General features: G+C 38.9%; 1 protein-coding gene across 20 annotated transcripts in view; it reads right to left on the reverse strand.

The window, feature by feature from the left end:
* Positions 1-4,057: 4,057 nt before the first annotated feature.
* LOC148878315 (glycosyltransferase BC10-like) overlaps positions 4,058-16,887 on the reverse strand; it is a 40,142-nt gene continuing 27,312 nt past the window's right edge. For 19 of the 20 annotated variants that reach the window (XM_088952823.1, XM_088952738.1, XM_088952682.1 and 16 more), the window contains 7 exons: positions 14,845-14,916; positions 14,591-14,672; positions 13,184-13,264; positions 12,880-12,921; positions 5,948-6,007; positions 5,441-5,587; positions 4,058-4,688 (listed from right to left, as the gene is read on the reverse strand). In XM_088952823.1, coding sequence (XP_088808949.1) covers positions 4,509-4,688; positions 5,441-5,587; positions 5,948-6,007; positions 12,880-12,921; positions 13,184-13,264; positions 14,591-14,672; positions 14,845-14,916 — 664 coding nt within the window. In that variant the 3' untranslated portion in view covers positions 4,058-4,508. The remainder of the gene's footprint in view (positions 4,689-5,440; positions 5,588-5,947; positions 6,008-12,879; positions 12,922-13,183; positions 13,265-14,590; positions 14,673-14,844; positions 14,917-16,887) is intronic. The other variant, XM_088952732.1, reaches the window with a different exon arrangement.

A 16,887-nucleotide genomic window follows, 5' to 3' on the forward strand; every position in this document is an offset into this window, starting at 1 on the left:
GAGCGGACCCAGAGTGAGCAGGAGCACTTGAGTATGCAGGAGCGCCCGTATGAGTGGTCTCAGCGTAAGGCGCCCTGGCAGTTTCATGCATCGGTGGAGTCACCTCGGGCTCCCTGGGCAAATCCTCCCGCGTGTGGTATGGAATTTGGGGCTCCTCATCCAGGGGCAGCTCGGTACGAGTTCGCTTGGCGACCCGCTCCCTCCTCTTCATGCCTTGGAACAGACGCCCCCACGAGTTCTCTCCGCATCCATCACACCTGCAGAAACGAGTTCGACATCAGAAAAAATGAAAGAACAAAGCAAGCAAGAGATCGCATAGCTAGAAACCTACTCAAACTCAGGCCGGCCGCAATTAGCTTGGCCTCCGTTAAGTAGTGATGGCACTTTAAACCTTACTGTGCCCATTGCCGAGGGCCCTTCACCGTCTCTTTGTCGAGAGTAACACCTGAATCAGGAGCGGCCTCACCCCACCCGGTCTGAAAGGGCCATCCTTGTGCACTTCGCACACCGAAGTAGTCCTGCTTCCACGCCGGGACCTTATTAGGAAGATCGTGCAGAAGCTTAAAACCCTGGCGAGGAGAAAGGTAATACGCCCGTCTTCCCCCGGGAAGAGAACCCGCCTGTCTCTTGAGCATCAAGATGGAGGAGAATATCTCTAAGTCCAAGGGGAAATTCTGCTTGCAAAAAAGGGAAACTGTCCCCACCAGGTTCCGAATAGAGTTCGAATGAAGTTGGCCAATGGTGACACCGAAGTGGTTTATGACTTCGACGAGAAGGGGGTGGAAAGGAAGTTGCAACCCTGCAGTGAGCTGCTCTCAAAAAATCACGATCTCATCAGGACCGTGTTCCCAAGGAAAGCTACCCGAAGGAATAAAATATGTATACCCCCCGGGAAGTTTGTAAGACATAAGTATGGATTGAAGCCCCTCAGGCGTCATGGTCGAGGGACCAAACCTGTCTAGCATCTGACCTCGGCGGGAGGTAGACGCCAAACTGCCCGAAGCGGCTCGGCCTACTGGTTCATAGTCCTCGAGTTCCACCTCAGGATCACTGAGGCAGTCGGGGGACACGGCTCGGTTGGTAGAACCTACGTCGGCCCTACTTGAAGAGTCGTCTGATCTATCAAAGCTAGACATCGAGGAAAAGGTGGATTTAGGAAGGTACTCATCGGAAGAAAGTTTTGAAGGCTTCGGAGACGGGAACAAGCCAAAGAACCTTGAAGGCTATGTAACCAGCCTTGATGCGAGCTGGAAAAAACTTGGCAGCAAGCTGAAAAGTTGGGTGTGAGCTCAGTAGACAAACCGCAGAAGTGACAAATCGACTGGGGTCCCCCACTATTTATAGCTACAGTAACCAAGAATCGATCGTGCAGATCAAAGACGATCCGACGGCCCACGTTTTCGCTGACCGCATGTCCCATAAGGTCGAGACGTGATTGGCACACGTCTTTCCGAAAAGAGCGAAACATCAGCGCACGCCTTCTTGAAACCGACGTCGCGCCGACACGCGTCTTTCCAAAACTGACTGCACCGCACGTCTCCCTGACAGCCGCCCGCGCACGTACAGCAGTGGCACGCCTTTTTGAATGACCCGCTGTCACGTCCCAACGGCGTGAATTTTTGAAATTTAAAACGTGCGCTGTCACAACCATCAGAATTTATGAGTAGGCACGTTTCCAGCCTTCTCGGAAACCGAAGAACCTTGGCAAAAGCAACTCGCGCAGTCAAGATCTGAAGGACGGGGCAAATCCACCTACTACCTCGCGAAAATCCTCGCACCAGGGCAAGACCCTTGGCGCGAGGAGTGGGGGGCAATTTATGAAGGAAGATTTGGCCCGACCTCACAGTTATGCGACACGTGGCAGAGGCAACAGCTTGGCAAAAGGGCCAAGCCTAAGGGGTGAACAAGGGGACACTAGCGGACCGAACTCCCTACGGGGGGCCCGAACTCACCCTTGGCCCAAAACCAGAGTAATCCAAACTGGCTAACCTTGTAATAGCTTGGGATATACCTCGCCGAACTGGCCAACCTTGTAACAGCTCGGGATATACCTCGCCGAACAGGCCGACGTTGTAACAGCTCGGGATATACCTCGCCGAACTGGCCAACCTTGTAATAGTTTGGGATACACCTCGCCGAACTGACATGCCCTATAGATACCTCCGAACTCAAGACTTCGCCTCGCTCACCACTCCGCATTACCTTCTGGGCACCAAAACCAAACAAGTCGTACCATGCCTGACACTGAGGAAGTCCGTGCTCGAGGGCGCCGCACCTGACTGACTTGGGATCTGACGCTTGGCGGCCGCACTCTAAACGGCCACCTACCACCGCCACTGACACCGCCATCTCCAGTTAGAGAGACGGTTAGGCAGTGACGGTTCTGTCCCAGCAGAAAGGACGACGGTCGAATTGACAAGCACAAGGGTAATCATACCCGACCTGACAAGGGCCTCGGAGCGAGTGCGCAAAGTGATTATAAGAGCCCCCTGCCCCCCAACAAAGAAGTTATGCAAACTTTGCGCTATCTGGTGTTATCTTGCTTTTGAAGGATTCTAACTTGAGCTTCGGAGCCGCTACACCGGATTCCCCCCCGGAGCTTCCTCATCTCCTCCGTTTTAGGTTCCCTGATACCCCATTCAGAAGCAAGGTCGTTGACAGCTAAGACCGACCGGATCGCACTTCATCAATACGTGTTGTCTTTGTGCCTGTACTGGTTGGTTTTCTTAGCCTTTTATAATATTATCATCTTTTCTACCAAAGAAACCAAAATGTACCAAGGGCACCGAATCATTTTTATTATTTTAGCTTTAAGGTGAACAAGTATTTTAGAAATTTTGTAGTGAATCTGAATTCTAAAATGTATAATTTATTCATGTCATACCAATATCATGTGTCATATTTTGGTTTTGGTGGCTGGACATATGGTTTTACCTAATTAGAGAAGCTTTATTGGGGATAAATACACTAAGCTGGCATTTCCGCACTTGATGACACTGAAACGAGGCCTAGTAATCTCCCTGTTGTATTATTAAAAAACTTGCTTAACAAACTTTTCAGAGGTTGAAGTTCATTTGTGTTAGAATATAAATTATACCATTAAAATGTGATAATAAGTTTGATTTGGTAAGAGTTCATACGTCAAATGTGTTTTTTAAATGTGTTTAAGATGGTTCATAATAACTACAATGCCATTTTTTTTTTAAATCGCAAAGGCTTTCAAAAACATAAAAGCATATCTGTTGTTCTCATATGTCAGATCAATAATTAAGAACAGTTTTCTTATTTGATTGCATTTTACACACCAGTGATGTATCACACGCTTGATGTATCCAACTTTGTTGGAGAGTTAAGCTGCATTTGGCATTCCTTATTTTAAGGACTTATCTCTTTTGCATTTAAAATGCTTCAATGAAGACTGAATTTTTTAACTATAAAAAGGAGATAAATCCTTAAAATGTCCCTATACAGGATGCAACCTTAGATCCTTGTTAGAAAGGCATAAACCTTGGGCCCTTTTTAGAACAACATAAACCTAAGAATCAATGACCATTGAATGGGAGAATTCTATCTAGATTGTTTTTTTTTTTTTAATGGATATATAAATATACAATTTAATACATTATGCGCCTGTTTTACGAAATGCATACCTTAACAAGGAATGTTATCGCACTTTTTTATGTTTCTCAAAATTAATTGAATACTGAATCCGCATTATTTAGCTATTTTATGAGATTTATTTCCTAAGTGCCCATACACATTTAATTCTTCCACTTTTTCCTTAACGTTCTTCAAGCACATCATAGTTGTTGACACTTCACATAAGCCATTAAATTGCGTTTTGTTGCGTCTTTATACCTTTTTTTAGTCATTTTGGATCCTTGCACTTAGTAATATTGATTTTGGTGGAATTTGCATTTCTCTGCAATATCTATGCATATTCTAATCATTCCATCATACATATCATGAAAGAACTATCATGAAAGAACAAATTAAAAAGAAAACGAAGAAACTCCCAACGATCATACCTACAGATTTCTAAATATATTCTGACGACTTGATAAAGAATTGCCATATGCTCCTTTCATGTCTCATCGTTTTGTATTTGTGTCAATATCCTGTTGAATAGCCACTTTTTCCTATTTGGATATACATCATAAAAAATTGTTTCTATGCGCATATGATTTTGGGATAGATTCCCTACAGACGCCTCAACATATCGTGGTGATTTCTACTGTTCTCCTAGCAATCAAACCTCCACCACTTCTTGACATACTGTGATAGTTCAATTAAAAGCTACCATCTGCTCCTTTACTTGTCATCTTTTGTGTTTGTGTTAATATTGTGCCGAACAGCTACAGGTCAAAAACTGTTCTTTGTACGTATAATTTTTGTGTTAATTCCTCTTGGGTGCCTCCTCATGTCACCCTGCAACATATCCTCTCCCTGAACTAATTAACATGGTCAGGTGTGCTGTTAGAAGATGAGAACTGGTATAACTAAGGCAATTATGAGTGGTTGTCTAACAAGGCAGTGGCATCAAAGGAACCTACTATCCCCTCACTCAGAAGGCGCATGGCTGCAGCCTCTGAGAACTTCCTTGCAAAGAGGAAGCAGGAGACATATGCAGAATTGGTACGACACCACTCTGTCCGGTACTCAGTTTCATAGTACACATGGTTGATATCCTGCACACATGAATGAATTGTTAGTAATGAGTATCCAGATTAATAAATCTATAAATAAAAAAAAAAAGGAACACAGTGATAGTCAAAGTCAAGTTAAAAAAGCCTTATGCTAACTATATGGGGTCGTCTGAAAGAAAACAGTGACACACAATGAGAGAAAAAATTATCACACACAAGGCCTGTGTAATAAACATTAAGAAAAAATATATAGCAGAGCAACACTGTGAGACAAGGATGGATCCTATAGTTCTCTGAAGAAAGAGCAACGCATTTCCATCAAGGTTGTTCCAAGTTTAAGGAACTGTTTTTGGATCCTTGCAAAAGGGAGTTGAAAAAGGGAAGTGGCATTTCTTGACAAGTCATGCAGAGTGATTAGACAGCATCTAAATTGCAATCTACCATGCTACTAATTATCTTCTTTTTTTATGCTAGAGGATCAAGTAGTTTTTCATGTACCTAAATGATCGAATAAGAAAAAAAGGAAAAAGAAAGGAAAATAAGAAGGAAGAGCCTAACAAGTCTGTATTGGGAATTAAGGAAAGAAAGCATGCTAGAAATTTCTGATTCATTCATTCACATACATGATGTGGTTTCAATGGACCATTCAATAAGATCTCATCTCTGTATGTCTAAATGAAAAATGATGCATATGGGAGTGATCACATATCGTGACAAATGTGCCTAGTGATGCATCATATGGCCCATATGTCAAGGTATAGAGTCAATTAGCTGGAATGATGCAAGATCATTACCTTGATTATTTTGATTTGTTCACGACCTGCATTTGCATAATTGAATGTGATAGGATGCCAACCCTTCCTTTCCATTTTTGATGTAGATTGGTTCCACAAGGTGTAGGTCAAGGTTCTTCGTTCAACTTCACCTTCAAGGTTGCTCATCTGAAAGGACCATATAAATCAATACAATTATGAATCTCTGTTGGAACAAGTAAATTACAATTCATGGACAGTAATGATGATGATATGGGCTGTTGCTTGGTATAGTGGTAAAATATTAATGATGGCAAGTGGGAGAAGATGGGTCCAAAGCAGATAGCAGACATGCAAGAAAATGCATAAGATTTGGTCCATATCCAGTTCACCCCTCCTAAAATTCTAGATACCCAGGACCAACATTGGGTAATGGCCTTTTTTAATGATAACATAATGAGTAATGACAACAAGAAGAGCAACAACAATAACAGTACAGAATGAGAACAACATGATAACAAAAACAATAGTAGTAACATATTTACTTACTGCAAGTAATGTCTGCACATAGTGTTCGTCAGGGATACAGTTGTGCTGTTTCTGAAGCTTCTGCATTTGATATTGAGATGGAAATCAGAACAAAGGGGAAGAATTGACATCATGGACGATAAATCTAGATTGCTAGAAAACAGAACATATCTCCAGAAGTACTGTTCATTTTTTTTTAACTCGAACTGTGCAAAATCTGAATCTACTCCATTAGCCATGACATTAAAGAGTGCTCACATCACAAAAAAAAAAAAAGAAAAAAAAAAAAGAAAAAAGAAAAGAAAAAACAGAACAGGAGGCCCTCCTCTGCTTGTTAGAAACACTGAAACATCCAAGGAGGTAGGACCTTCCATTTAATAAGGTGCCACAGGTGATTTTGGATAAAAGATGTTCACAGGATGGTCACAAACACCATATTTCCATCTTTTTCTGCCAATTACCCTATTCTCTGTGACAGTTAAAAGAAAAATGAAGTACTTTCTTTAACTAGGATCATCCAACATGTCAAATTTTTAGTTTTCTTTTAGCTATTGAATAGAAGGATTCAACTACATATACACCTTTTGGCATCATTTCCAAAGTCAACTAGGCCTCCATTGTAGAGACATTATAAAGTTTTTTAAACCAAGATCAACAATACAGACAGGATTTGAGCAACAGATACTAGATAATGAAAAATATACAGACCCATGATGAAATTTCCTGTTTTTGACTTCATAAGAAATGACAAAATTTCAATGTCATAATTATCCTATAGTTTTTGTTACTAACTGTCCTATGAGTTTCAATAGCTTTACAAGTCCTTTATTCAAAATGTTAGACTAAAACAAGAGATAAAAAAATATTGCAGCAACACTGATCACCAGAGATCAAATCAGATGTGCAGATTTTTAGTTTCTCCCTCCAAAACTATTCAACTAGGCCTCTATTTCAGCACCCATTCTCCACTCATATTTACATGAAAGAATTTATCTTTATCATCAGTTTTTTTCCCCCTCCAAGTATCTCTACAAAATTCGTAACTTCCCATGCTTTACCAACTCTTTAGTCTCCCTAAAACCCTTAGCCCTACAAACTCTAGAGAGCAGTTGGCCGCACTTACCATTATCTTAATTTCAACCTAAAACTTTCTCAACTTTAGCCAGGGTATTGCAACTTTAGGCCCTAAAACCTGAAGAAAGGAAAAACCGTTTGAATTTGTTGAGAATGTTTAGGCAAGGGTGTTTTTAGTCTTTTGCTCATCTTTTTGTATTCTCTTTGTATTTGGGTGCCCAAGTAGGGTTTCCTTGTAATTTCTTGTATTAAAATATAAAGAGTTTTTGAGGGTGAACACTAGAACACACACACACACACACCCCCCTCTCAACACATTCTTCTTCTTCTTCTACTCTACTCTCTTCTCTTTTCTTTTCTTTATTCTACAAATCCTAGTTTTACAACTTGGTATCAGAGCAGGTAAAGGCACTTGGTAATACCTTTCTTGCTGATCCTCTCCCATGAGGTGATCTGTTGACATCAGACTGCCGTCGGATGACATCGGCAGTTCGTACAGGTGTCGGCAACAGTTAATGAATCCTACATGGTTTGATTCGCCCTGATTTTAGAAGACTTTTGGTATGAATCTTGTTCCTATTCGAAGCCTCTGTGATTTTTAGTGGTTTTTTCAAGGAAAAAATTGCAGAAATTCCAGATCTGATGTCGAACCTTATACACCATGTTTAATTATTTCTTCTGCTAATACCTAAACCATTTAAGTTGTTTTACACTTTGGGAGTGACGGGAAGTGGTCCTGTAATTTTCTAAGCCCTGTACAACTTTTGGGAGATTTTATTCTCCCTCTATTTTGCCGTCAACCTAGTTTTTTGGCCTCTTTTTGTCTCTTAACCACGCGGTGACCTAGTCTCTTGGGTCTTTAGCTTTGGTTAAGTTTTGGGGGTCTTTTTGGTTGACATGAAAGTATTTTGATAGAATATGGAATCATCTAAGGATATACAGATAGTTTCCAGTGTGCTCTCGGGAAATGTAGACATTTCTAGTTGTATGATAACTACTATTAAACTTGATGGAACCAACTTTTTAGAGTGGTCCCAATTTGCTAAACTTACCATCACTGGGAGAGGTAAACTGGGATTCATCACAGAAAAGGAGGTGAAGCCAAATCTTGAATATCCGAAATTTGCATAGTGGGAATAGGATAACTCCCTTGTAATGTCATGGTTAATTTGCTCAATGCAACCTCATATTGCCCGGAACTACATGTTTCTTCCAATGACCAGGATATTTGGGATAGAGTTGTTGCCACCTAGTCCAAGTTAACAGTACTGCTAGAGTATACCAACTTCGGAGGGAAGCTTGCAATATGCGTCATGGGGAGAAATCTGTTGTTAATGTACTTTTCTTCTCTATAGTCTATCTAGGAAGAAATGGATCACTTAAAAGTTTTTGTGTGGAAGGAGCTTGAAGATGGTGAACAATATTGAAAGTACATTGAGGAGAATGGAGTCTTTGAATTCTTGCTAGCTTGAATCCAAAGTTTGATTTTACTTGCTTCTGCTTACTCCCTTGTACAAGGGGAAGAGAGTAGAAGGACTTCCATGATGCAACCTCCTGTGATTGATCACTCTGCCTTCATGTCATCTCAGTCCAAGCAAAATACTAGTAAGCACCCTGCTACTGCGAAGGTTGAGGATGTTGTTTGTGGTTATTGCAAAAAGCCAAGGCATACTAAGGAAAGGTGTTGGAAGTTCAATCCTCATTTAAAATCGGAAAAATATAAAATCGAGAAGAAGGGCAATGCTCACTTAGCTACAATTGGTAATGATGCTCAACCTTTTGATGTTCTTAACTCCTTTGATGTAATGGACAAACTCGGGAATATATTGTTGTAGTTGGAAAATGATGGTACATCCTCCTCATCTGGTTCTGGAACTAGTAATCCATCTAGTTCATATGTTAAGACAAGTACTACACTTGCTTGTTCCACATCTTTTAGCCCATGGATTGTAGATTCTAGGGCCAGTGCCCATATGATTGGTAAGCCTTCACATTTTACCTCATATAAGTTAACCCTAGGGAAGGGCAAGGTTATTGTTGTTGATGGATCTTAGACCCCTATTTTGGGTTAGGGTGAAGCCAAACTCACTCATAACCTTTTTTCTTGGATTTGTTCTTCATGTGCCCTAGTTACATAAAAATTTGTTGTCTGTTAGTTCTCTTACAAAATCTCATAATTGCTTAGTGGCATTTTTTCCTACCCATTGTGTTTTTCAGGACCTGAGCATGGGGAAGATGATTGGAAGTGGGCATGAATTTGATGGAGTCTACCTCTTTGATGGACTTTTAGAGCATGGATTATCAAGCCAGACTGAGTTTTGTTCAAATGAGAAAATGAGTCTTGTGAAATTATGGCATTGTCACTTTGGTCATATGTTTTTTAATTCTGTAAAACTTTTGCTTCCAAACTTATTTGACTCAGTGCCAAAGTTGAACCTTGAATGTAAAGTTTGTCATCTACCCAAACAATGTAGAACCACATATTTTGCGAGTAGTAAAAGAAGTAATGGTGTTTTCCATTTGATCCATGTTGATGTTTGGGGCCCATATGCTATCCCTTGCATGGGTGGGTATAACACTTCATCCTCTTCATTGATGACTACATAACAAAATGGGGTGGCTAAAAGGAAGAACATGCATGTGGTTGTAGTTGCTCGAGGTTTACTGTTTCAAACTCATGTTCCCACCCATTTCTGGGGTGATGCTGTTTAGATAGCCTTGTATCTCATTAATGGACTTCCATCAAGGGTCCTTAACCTTTAGTCTCATCATCAACTTCTCTTCCCTGATGAACCTCCTTTTAATCTACCCCTCAAGATCTTTTGTTGTGTTTGTTTTGTTCATGACACAAGTCCTTCCCGACATAAGTTTGATCCTAAATCAGTTAAATGTGTATCCCTTGATTACTCTCCAGTCTAGAAAGGCTATAGATGCTTTGGTGCTCTCTCTGGCAAGAGATATGTCTCTAAGGATGTTACCTTTTTGGAGTCCTCTTTTTTCCAATCATCTCGTCCTTTTCTTCAAGGGGAGAATGCAAGTGAAGATCAAACTCCTTTTTGCTTTCCTGTCTCTATCTCTGTTCCTCCTTTTTCTCCCTCTCTTTGTAATGATGGTATTCCTTCCCCCCTCCTCCTGTGTATCGGCCTCGGTCCTAGCAGTAGTTTTTCACCAAGTGTAGTAAAAAGGGTGGCTCTTGAAGCAGAATGCCCATAACAATCTAATCTCTCGGGCTCAAGTAATCTTGAACCTCCTGATAATTCTACTACTGATCCTGACCTTGATCTTCCTATTGCCATTCGAAATGGGAGGACATGTAGCAAGTATCCTATTACTAACAATGTGTCTTATGATGCTCTTTCACCTTCCTATTGTGCCTATATTTCTGCCATCTCTTCTGTTTCCATCCCTCGCAGTGTTACGGAGGCAATGCAGTCCCCTCACAAGAAGGAAGCTATGAACCAAGAAATGAAGGCCTTAATAAAGAATCAGACTTGGGAGGTTGTTCCTTGTCCCAAGGATAAGAATCTTGTTGGGTGTAAGTAGATTTACATTGTTAAGCACAAGGCAGATGGCTCAATTGAGAGGTACAAAGCTCGGCTTGTAGCCAAAGGATACACTCAAACTTATGGCATTGATTATTTGGAAACCTTTGCTCCAGTTGCCAAAATGAATTGTATTTGTGTGATAATGTTTCTTGCTGTCCATTACTCTTGGCCTTTATATCGAATGAATGTAAAGAATGCCTTCCTTAATGGGGTTTACAAGAAGCAGTGTATATGGACTTACCACTTGGGGTTAACTTTCCTAATAGTGAAGGAAAAGTTTACTACTTGAAGAAGTCCTTGTATGGGCTCAAGCAGTCCCCTAAGGCCTAGTTTGACAAGTTCAGAAATGTTATCTTAAAGATCAGGTTTTTTTCAATCGCATGTTGACCACACCTTATTCATTAGGAGAGTTGATGGTAGAGTAACAATATTGATAGTATATGTTGATGACATTGTCGTGACAAGCGACAATATCACAAGTATCTCTCCGATACTTTCTTGGCCTTGAAGTGAAAAAATCCAAGAAGGGAATTTTTCTATCACAAAGGAAGTATGTACTTGACTTACTTCATGAAGTTGGAAAATTAGGGTGTAGGCATGTAGAAACTCCAATTAATCCCAACCACAAGTTGTGTTCTATTGAAGGAGAAGTTCTTTTAGATAAAAGGATATATCAGAGATTGGTGGACCGCCTTCTATATCTCTGTTTGACTAGACTTGACATATCCTATGTTGTTGGAATGGTTAGCCAATATATGCATGAACCTAGGACATCTCATATGCAAGCAATTAATAGAATTTTAGCCTATCTGAAAGGATGTCCTGGTAAAGGGATTTGTATTCCAATCATGACCATCTAAAGATTAAGGCTTACACAGATGCTAATTGGGCAGGGTCCATTGATGATAAAAGATCTAATTTGGTTATTGTGCCTTAGTCGGAGGCAATGTGGTTTCATGGAGAAGTAAGAAACAATTTGTAGTTGCTCATTCTAGTGCTAAGGCAGAATACAAGGCAATGACTCAATGGATTGTTTGAACTACTCTAGTTGAAGACCTTATTGACTGAGATGGGCATCCAAAAGGATATCTCAATGAGACTACTATATTATGACAATCAAGCAACCATAAATATTACCCACAATCCTGTTCAATATGATTGTACAAAGCATACACTTTATTAGAGAAAAGGTTGCTAGTGGAGAGATTTGTCTTCCTTTTGTAAGGTTGGAAGACCAACTAACTGATTGCCTCACTAAAGGTGTTTACCATCCAAAGTTTGCCAAGAACCTTGCCAAGCTAAGCATGATTAACATATATGCTTAGCTTGAGGGGGAGTGTTGAGAATATTTAGGCAAGGGTGTTTTTAGTCTTTTCCTCATCTCTTTGTATTCTCTTTGTATTGAGGGTGTGAATAGTAGAGCACACAGCACACACACACACCTCTCAACACATTCTTCTTCTTCTTCTTCTCTTCTCTTTTCTTTCTTCTACAAACCCTAGTTTTACAACTGAATTAATAGAGATACTAATATGGAAGGTGGACTATTAGCTAGTTCAATTGCAACAATAATTCCAACATATGGAATTTCTAAAACCAGTAGCACATTCTTCCGTCTCTTTGGATTTGAGGTTGCAATGTATTTCCAAAGGAATTTCTTCCCGCTGGTTCTAAGGGAAGATGCCATGAGGAAGTGAGAGGAGAAATTGAATTCTTCTCTGGGGGAAAAGTAAAAGTAAAAATAATCATATTGGTTAGAGATCATGGGGGCCCTTTGTTGTTGGGTTCCCTTCCTGTTTCCTTGGGCATTGTGTGCCTCTTTTCTTCCATAGGTATAGGATGTGGAGAACATGGAGACTCCTTATGAGCTTCAAACTAACTTGCCAAATTCAACATCTCTGAATTGTTTAAGGAAGCTCACTAAACGACCCTACAAGCAAACCTGTTATATGATGCTCCACATGTATTGGAATAATGTAATAAAGATAATAAGACTAAATGCTTTGAAAGAAAAGGTAGGGAAACCTGTACAAGGTTTGTATAGGTTTCCCTACATTTCCTTATTCTTTCAAACCAGACACAGCCTAATTAACTGCAAATTTTACATGACTCACTGTTCATGCACATTCACTATACTTCTAGAATGTGGACTAAATGGTGAAATCAGCCAGATATGATGTATAAAAATGTACTTCAGAAATCAGTAAATGTTAAAAAAACAAATTTATATTGGCAATAGCAGAAGCCATTTCAATGATTATTGTAATGTTAGAATTATATATAAAAAGGAACAGATACTTCCTTTTCTTGGAATAAATAAGGAATGCCACTCACAATATTCTGCTTCCCCTTGTTGGGATCGATGGGTGGTCGGCGCTACAGGTGAAAAGCACCAATACAAATTACTAAATATTTTCAGGAGAATGAACATGAAAGCAACTTAAAGTTATTGTGAATAAAACTTGAATATAAAAATTGCATTTTCTTTGTTAAGATGCAGCCATACAGTAACTGTGGAAAATAATGATCCACATTTTACATACAACTATATTTGTATGGTAGTAGATAGAAAACGAAATTGCAGCCTTCAATAAATTGAAACTAGTTGAAAATATAGATGAAATTCCTCAGTGCATACCTTGCAAAATTTCTTGAAAACCGAGAAGATATTTTTGTCATCTGCAACCACCTCTGCATGCCCCCGAATTAATGTAATCCACTAAAATAGCCAGACCAGTTCAAGTTAGTGTTTAGATTTCAAAATAACTAATTGAAAAGAAAAAAAAAGCACAATTATATCTTGATCCAAGATAGATATTTTTATGCATGTTAAAAAGCTAAGTGGGAGTTCTGTTACAAGACAGGAACGATTTCAAAGCAGTTTTCTCTATGCAGTAGAAAATAACTTTTCTGCCTGTCTCACTATAAAGCCTTTACAATACCAAGGCATCTTAAAGAATCTTTATACATGGATATTTTGTTTCTCCCAACACAACAAAAGAAGACAATACCAGTGGTCCTCATCCTTTCCTTGATGTGGATAGTTTGTAATTGCAATTGAACATGGCACTAAAGTCATTTATTAGTTTTACCAACCCAAAAAGCTGGAGGATGTCATCGTTTGGCAGGTGAGGTTCCATAAAAATTTGAATGACTGGGAGCTAGATGATTTATTTCTCTGCTACACATGGTTCATAACACTCTGGTGGAACCTACTTCTCTTGACAGAAGAATTTGAGTAGGTGACAAATCTGGAATTTTCACCCTGAAGTCCTTCCTCTATATGATCCAAAATTCCCTCCCTAATGACTTCCACCACAAGGCTATGTGGAAATCAGTGACCCCTTCTATGGTTTCCTTCTTTGCTTGGACTGCTACTTGGAAGAAATGCTTACTTTGGACAACCTAGATAGAAGAGGCATGCTGCTGGGCTCCACTTGCATCTTTTGCAGCAATTAAGATGTAGATATATTTCTGTTGAGTCTTAGAGAAAGTCAGATTTATATATGGTATTCAGATGAGGTCATCATGCCATTGTAACTTAATAAGTTGCAACTCTAATTGAACTACCCTTCAGAATAGCTTATCATATCATATATAAGTACAAAATATATATGCATATTATATACCATAGACTGAAGACCAAGCAGGGATTGAGTTGGATTGGATCAGTCCTAGCTCAGATTACCCAAAGCCTTATGCCCAAATCTGACCTGACCTTGGGCAAAAACCCAAGGTTCCAGACCCTCTGAGGCCTAAAGAGACAAACCTGGCCTGTTCAATACTTGGGTTGGGCCTGCCCGAGTTGCATTCCAAGCAATAATGACCCATCAATGCATTTCTAATATAAAAACCACAATGATAAACTTACTCTATATTTTCAAAGCCATTTTGCATTTATTACATATCTTAAATATGGAACTCATGACTCATGGAATGGCCAAGCAGACTAGATCAAGTTCAGTTCTATGGTCAATTCCAAGTCATGAGATTTCTAGCATCAAAATGATGATAAATTGGAAAATAAAGGAAGTAATATAAAAACCTGTGATCCTTTTCTCCATTTATCCTTTGGTATGGTAGGTGACATCTTTGGATTATACCGACTTTCTTTCTTATCAAGAAAGCTGCATACGGAAAGAACACAAGTTGTCATAGATAGGCTATACAAAACTCAGCCTTCTTTACAGTAAAACAAAGAAATCGAAAAAGGAAATTTTATTAAAAGTTAAATTTTGTTTGAGAACTGCTACAAGATTTCAAAAATGAATCTAGTAATGATCCTGCAATTCTGACTACCTGTCAACAAAACTCCTTGGAGAAGACATCACGTAGTGATATATGTAGCTAAAGTTGTACAAAGGAACACAGCTGCAGACAAAATTGAAAAATTAAATATACATACATGCAATTAAATAATGATGTCAAAACACAAAAATAGACAAAGATAACAGGTCGTTTAAAAAACAGACGTTAAAACAGGACATGCTTGGGTTAGTTAGTTGGGCATACAGCCACTTACCACAGCTATGAATGAGTTCCACTATTAGGCCATGCTTGGCTTAAACTAAAATTTCAGTAGTTTTCAAGGCATTAGGCTTGAATCATGCCTTAAGGTGAGGAGAAATAAACAAATCACTGATTACATGGACACAGACATGAGAATTGGAATCCAATGCTTGTCTTGGAGTCCTACTTAGTAAGATGAAAACATGGACTTGGGGATACAACCAAAAAAAAGCATATGACATTAAAATAGTCCATATATTTGAATTCTAACATTTTATACATATAGAAAAAGGTTTAAAAGTAATTTTTTCACTTGGAAATATTCTCTAGAAAAATGGATACATTAGCTGTTCATTTATGTCACAAATAAGAAAGGCGAAAAAAGAAATTGTTATGTATACCTCAAGTGAGGCATAAGCTTCATGAAGAGGTGCATTTCATTTTCATACCTCATGTCTAAAGTATATATCTCATAAACATTTCATGTGGATTTAAGAAAAAATGCTAAATTAATAGGATTTTAGGAAAAATGGGAGCAGATATTACTGAAACAAAGGTTTCTGAATGAGCTTTTTTTATGGGAAATGGTAAGGTTTCTGAATGAGCTTGTCTTTGCCATTTAATATTGTTCCATCTTAACATGCAAAGTGATTCGATATTACTTGAACCAAAGGCATCTTATATGTAATTTTTTTGCTTTTTGGGGAGTTAAGGGAGTTTATCTTCCCCCTCCCATTGTACCTATCTCTCATTTTTCTTTAACGAAATGTTTCTGTTACTGATAAAAAAAAGGTGGAACCAGTTTAACATGACAGAAAGGTAAATCAAGATGGTATCAAGAGAACTGTTATGGGCCCGCGCAGTGGTGTGTCCATAACAGGAACATAGTTGTCAAGGTAATTGCCAAGACATTTTTAAACAGTGCTCTTGGATACTTTTATATTCTTAACTTTTTGAGATTATAATAATAAAATAGACATTGTTAAACTAAACTATTCAGTTTAGTTAAAATACTAGCTTCTTTTTATTATTTTCTCATTTGTTAGAGTTCAATCAACATGTATACTGATTTGAACCCTCGAAGACTTCAAAACTTGAACTGATAAGCATGGAAGAACTCAAAATTTTATCCAATCAACACATATTGATTATTGTCATCATCATCATCATCTTCTTCTTCTTCCTCTTCCACCCTTTCGTTTCTTTTCTTCTTTTCCTACAACAAAAATAGAGGCTCAGCCCTCTATTTTTTGAAATTTCTTTTTTTTTCAGCTTTTTCATGAATATATTGATTTTCTATGTTTCAAATGAAGCTTATACATTTTTTTATGAAGATTAGAAACAATTAATAGCGAAAGATGGTTGCTAATTGCTATGGAACCTAAGGAATTACCCTAAGATTCATGGTTTTTATTCAAAAAACTCATCACCTATGACATTATCCAACCAGACACAAATAATGGTAAAAGACAGGTTTCGTTCAAAAAATAAAAAAAATAAATAAATAAACCATCACCGAGCCTCGCCTTGTCACCTTGAAAACTATACTTCTAGGCAATGTTTAAAACACAGAGGCATGACAGGAGGCATCTTCCTGGAGGCATGAGGTGTAGTTCAAAACATAAGAGGAGCAGGAGACATAAACCCCCTTATGGGGGAAGAAGAAGAAAGAGGATCTTTTTTTTTTATTTTATGAAAGATGTCTTGTCTTAAGAAGAATGAAAATGCCTAACACTAGATGAAAGGGAGAGTCTTGTCAAAGCGGAGGCAATCAAGCGAAGTGATCCATTCCCGACCCAAACCTTCTTTCATTTATCTTTCCTCTCCTCCCCT

This window comes from Nelumbo lutea, chromosome 1 (genome assembly GCF_056320005.1).
Source record: "Nelumbo lutea isolate HS-2025 chromosome 1, American lotus-T2T, whole genome shotgun sequence".
NCBI lineage: Eukaryota > Viridiplantae > Streptophyta > Magnoliopsida > Proteales > Nelumbonaceae > Nelumbo > Nelumbo lutea.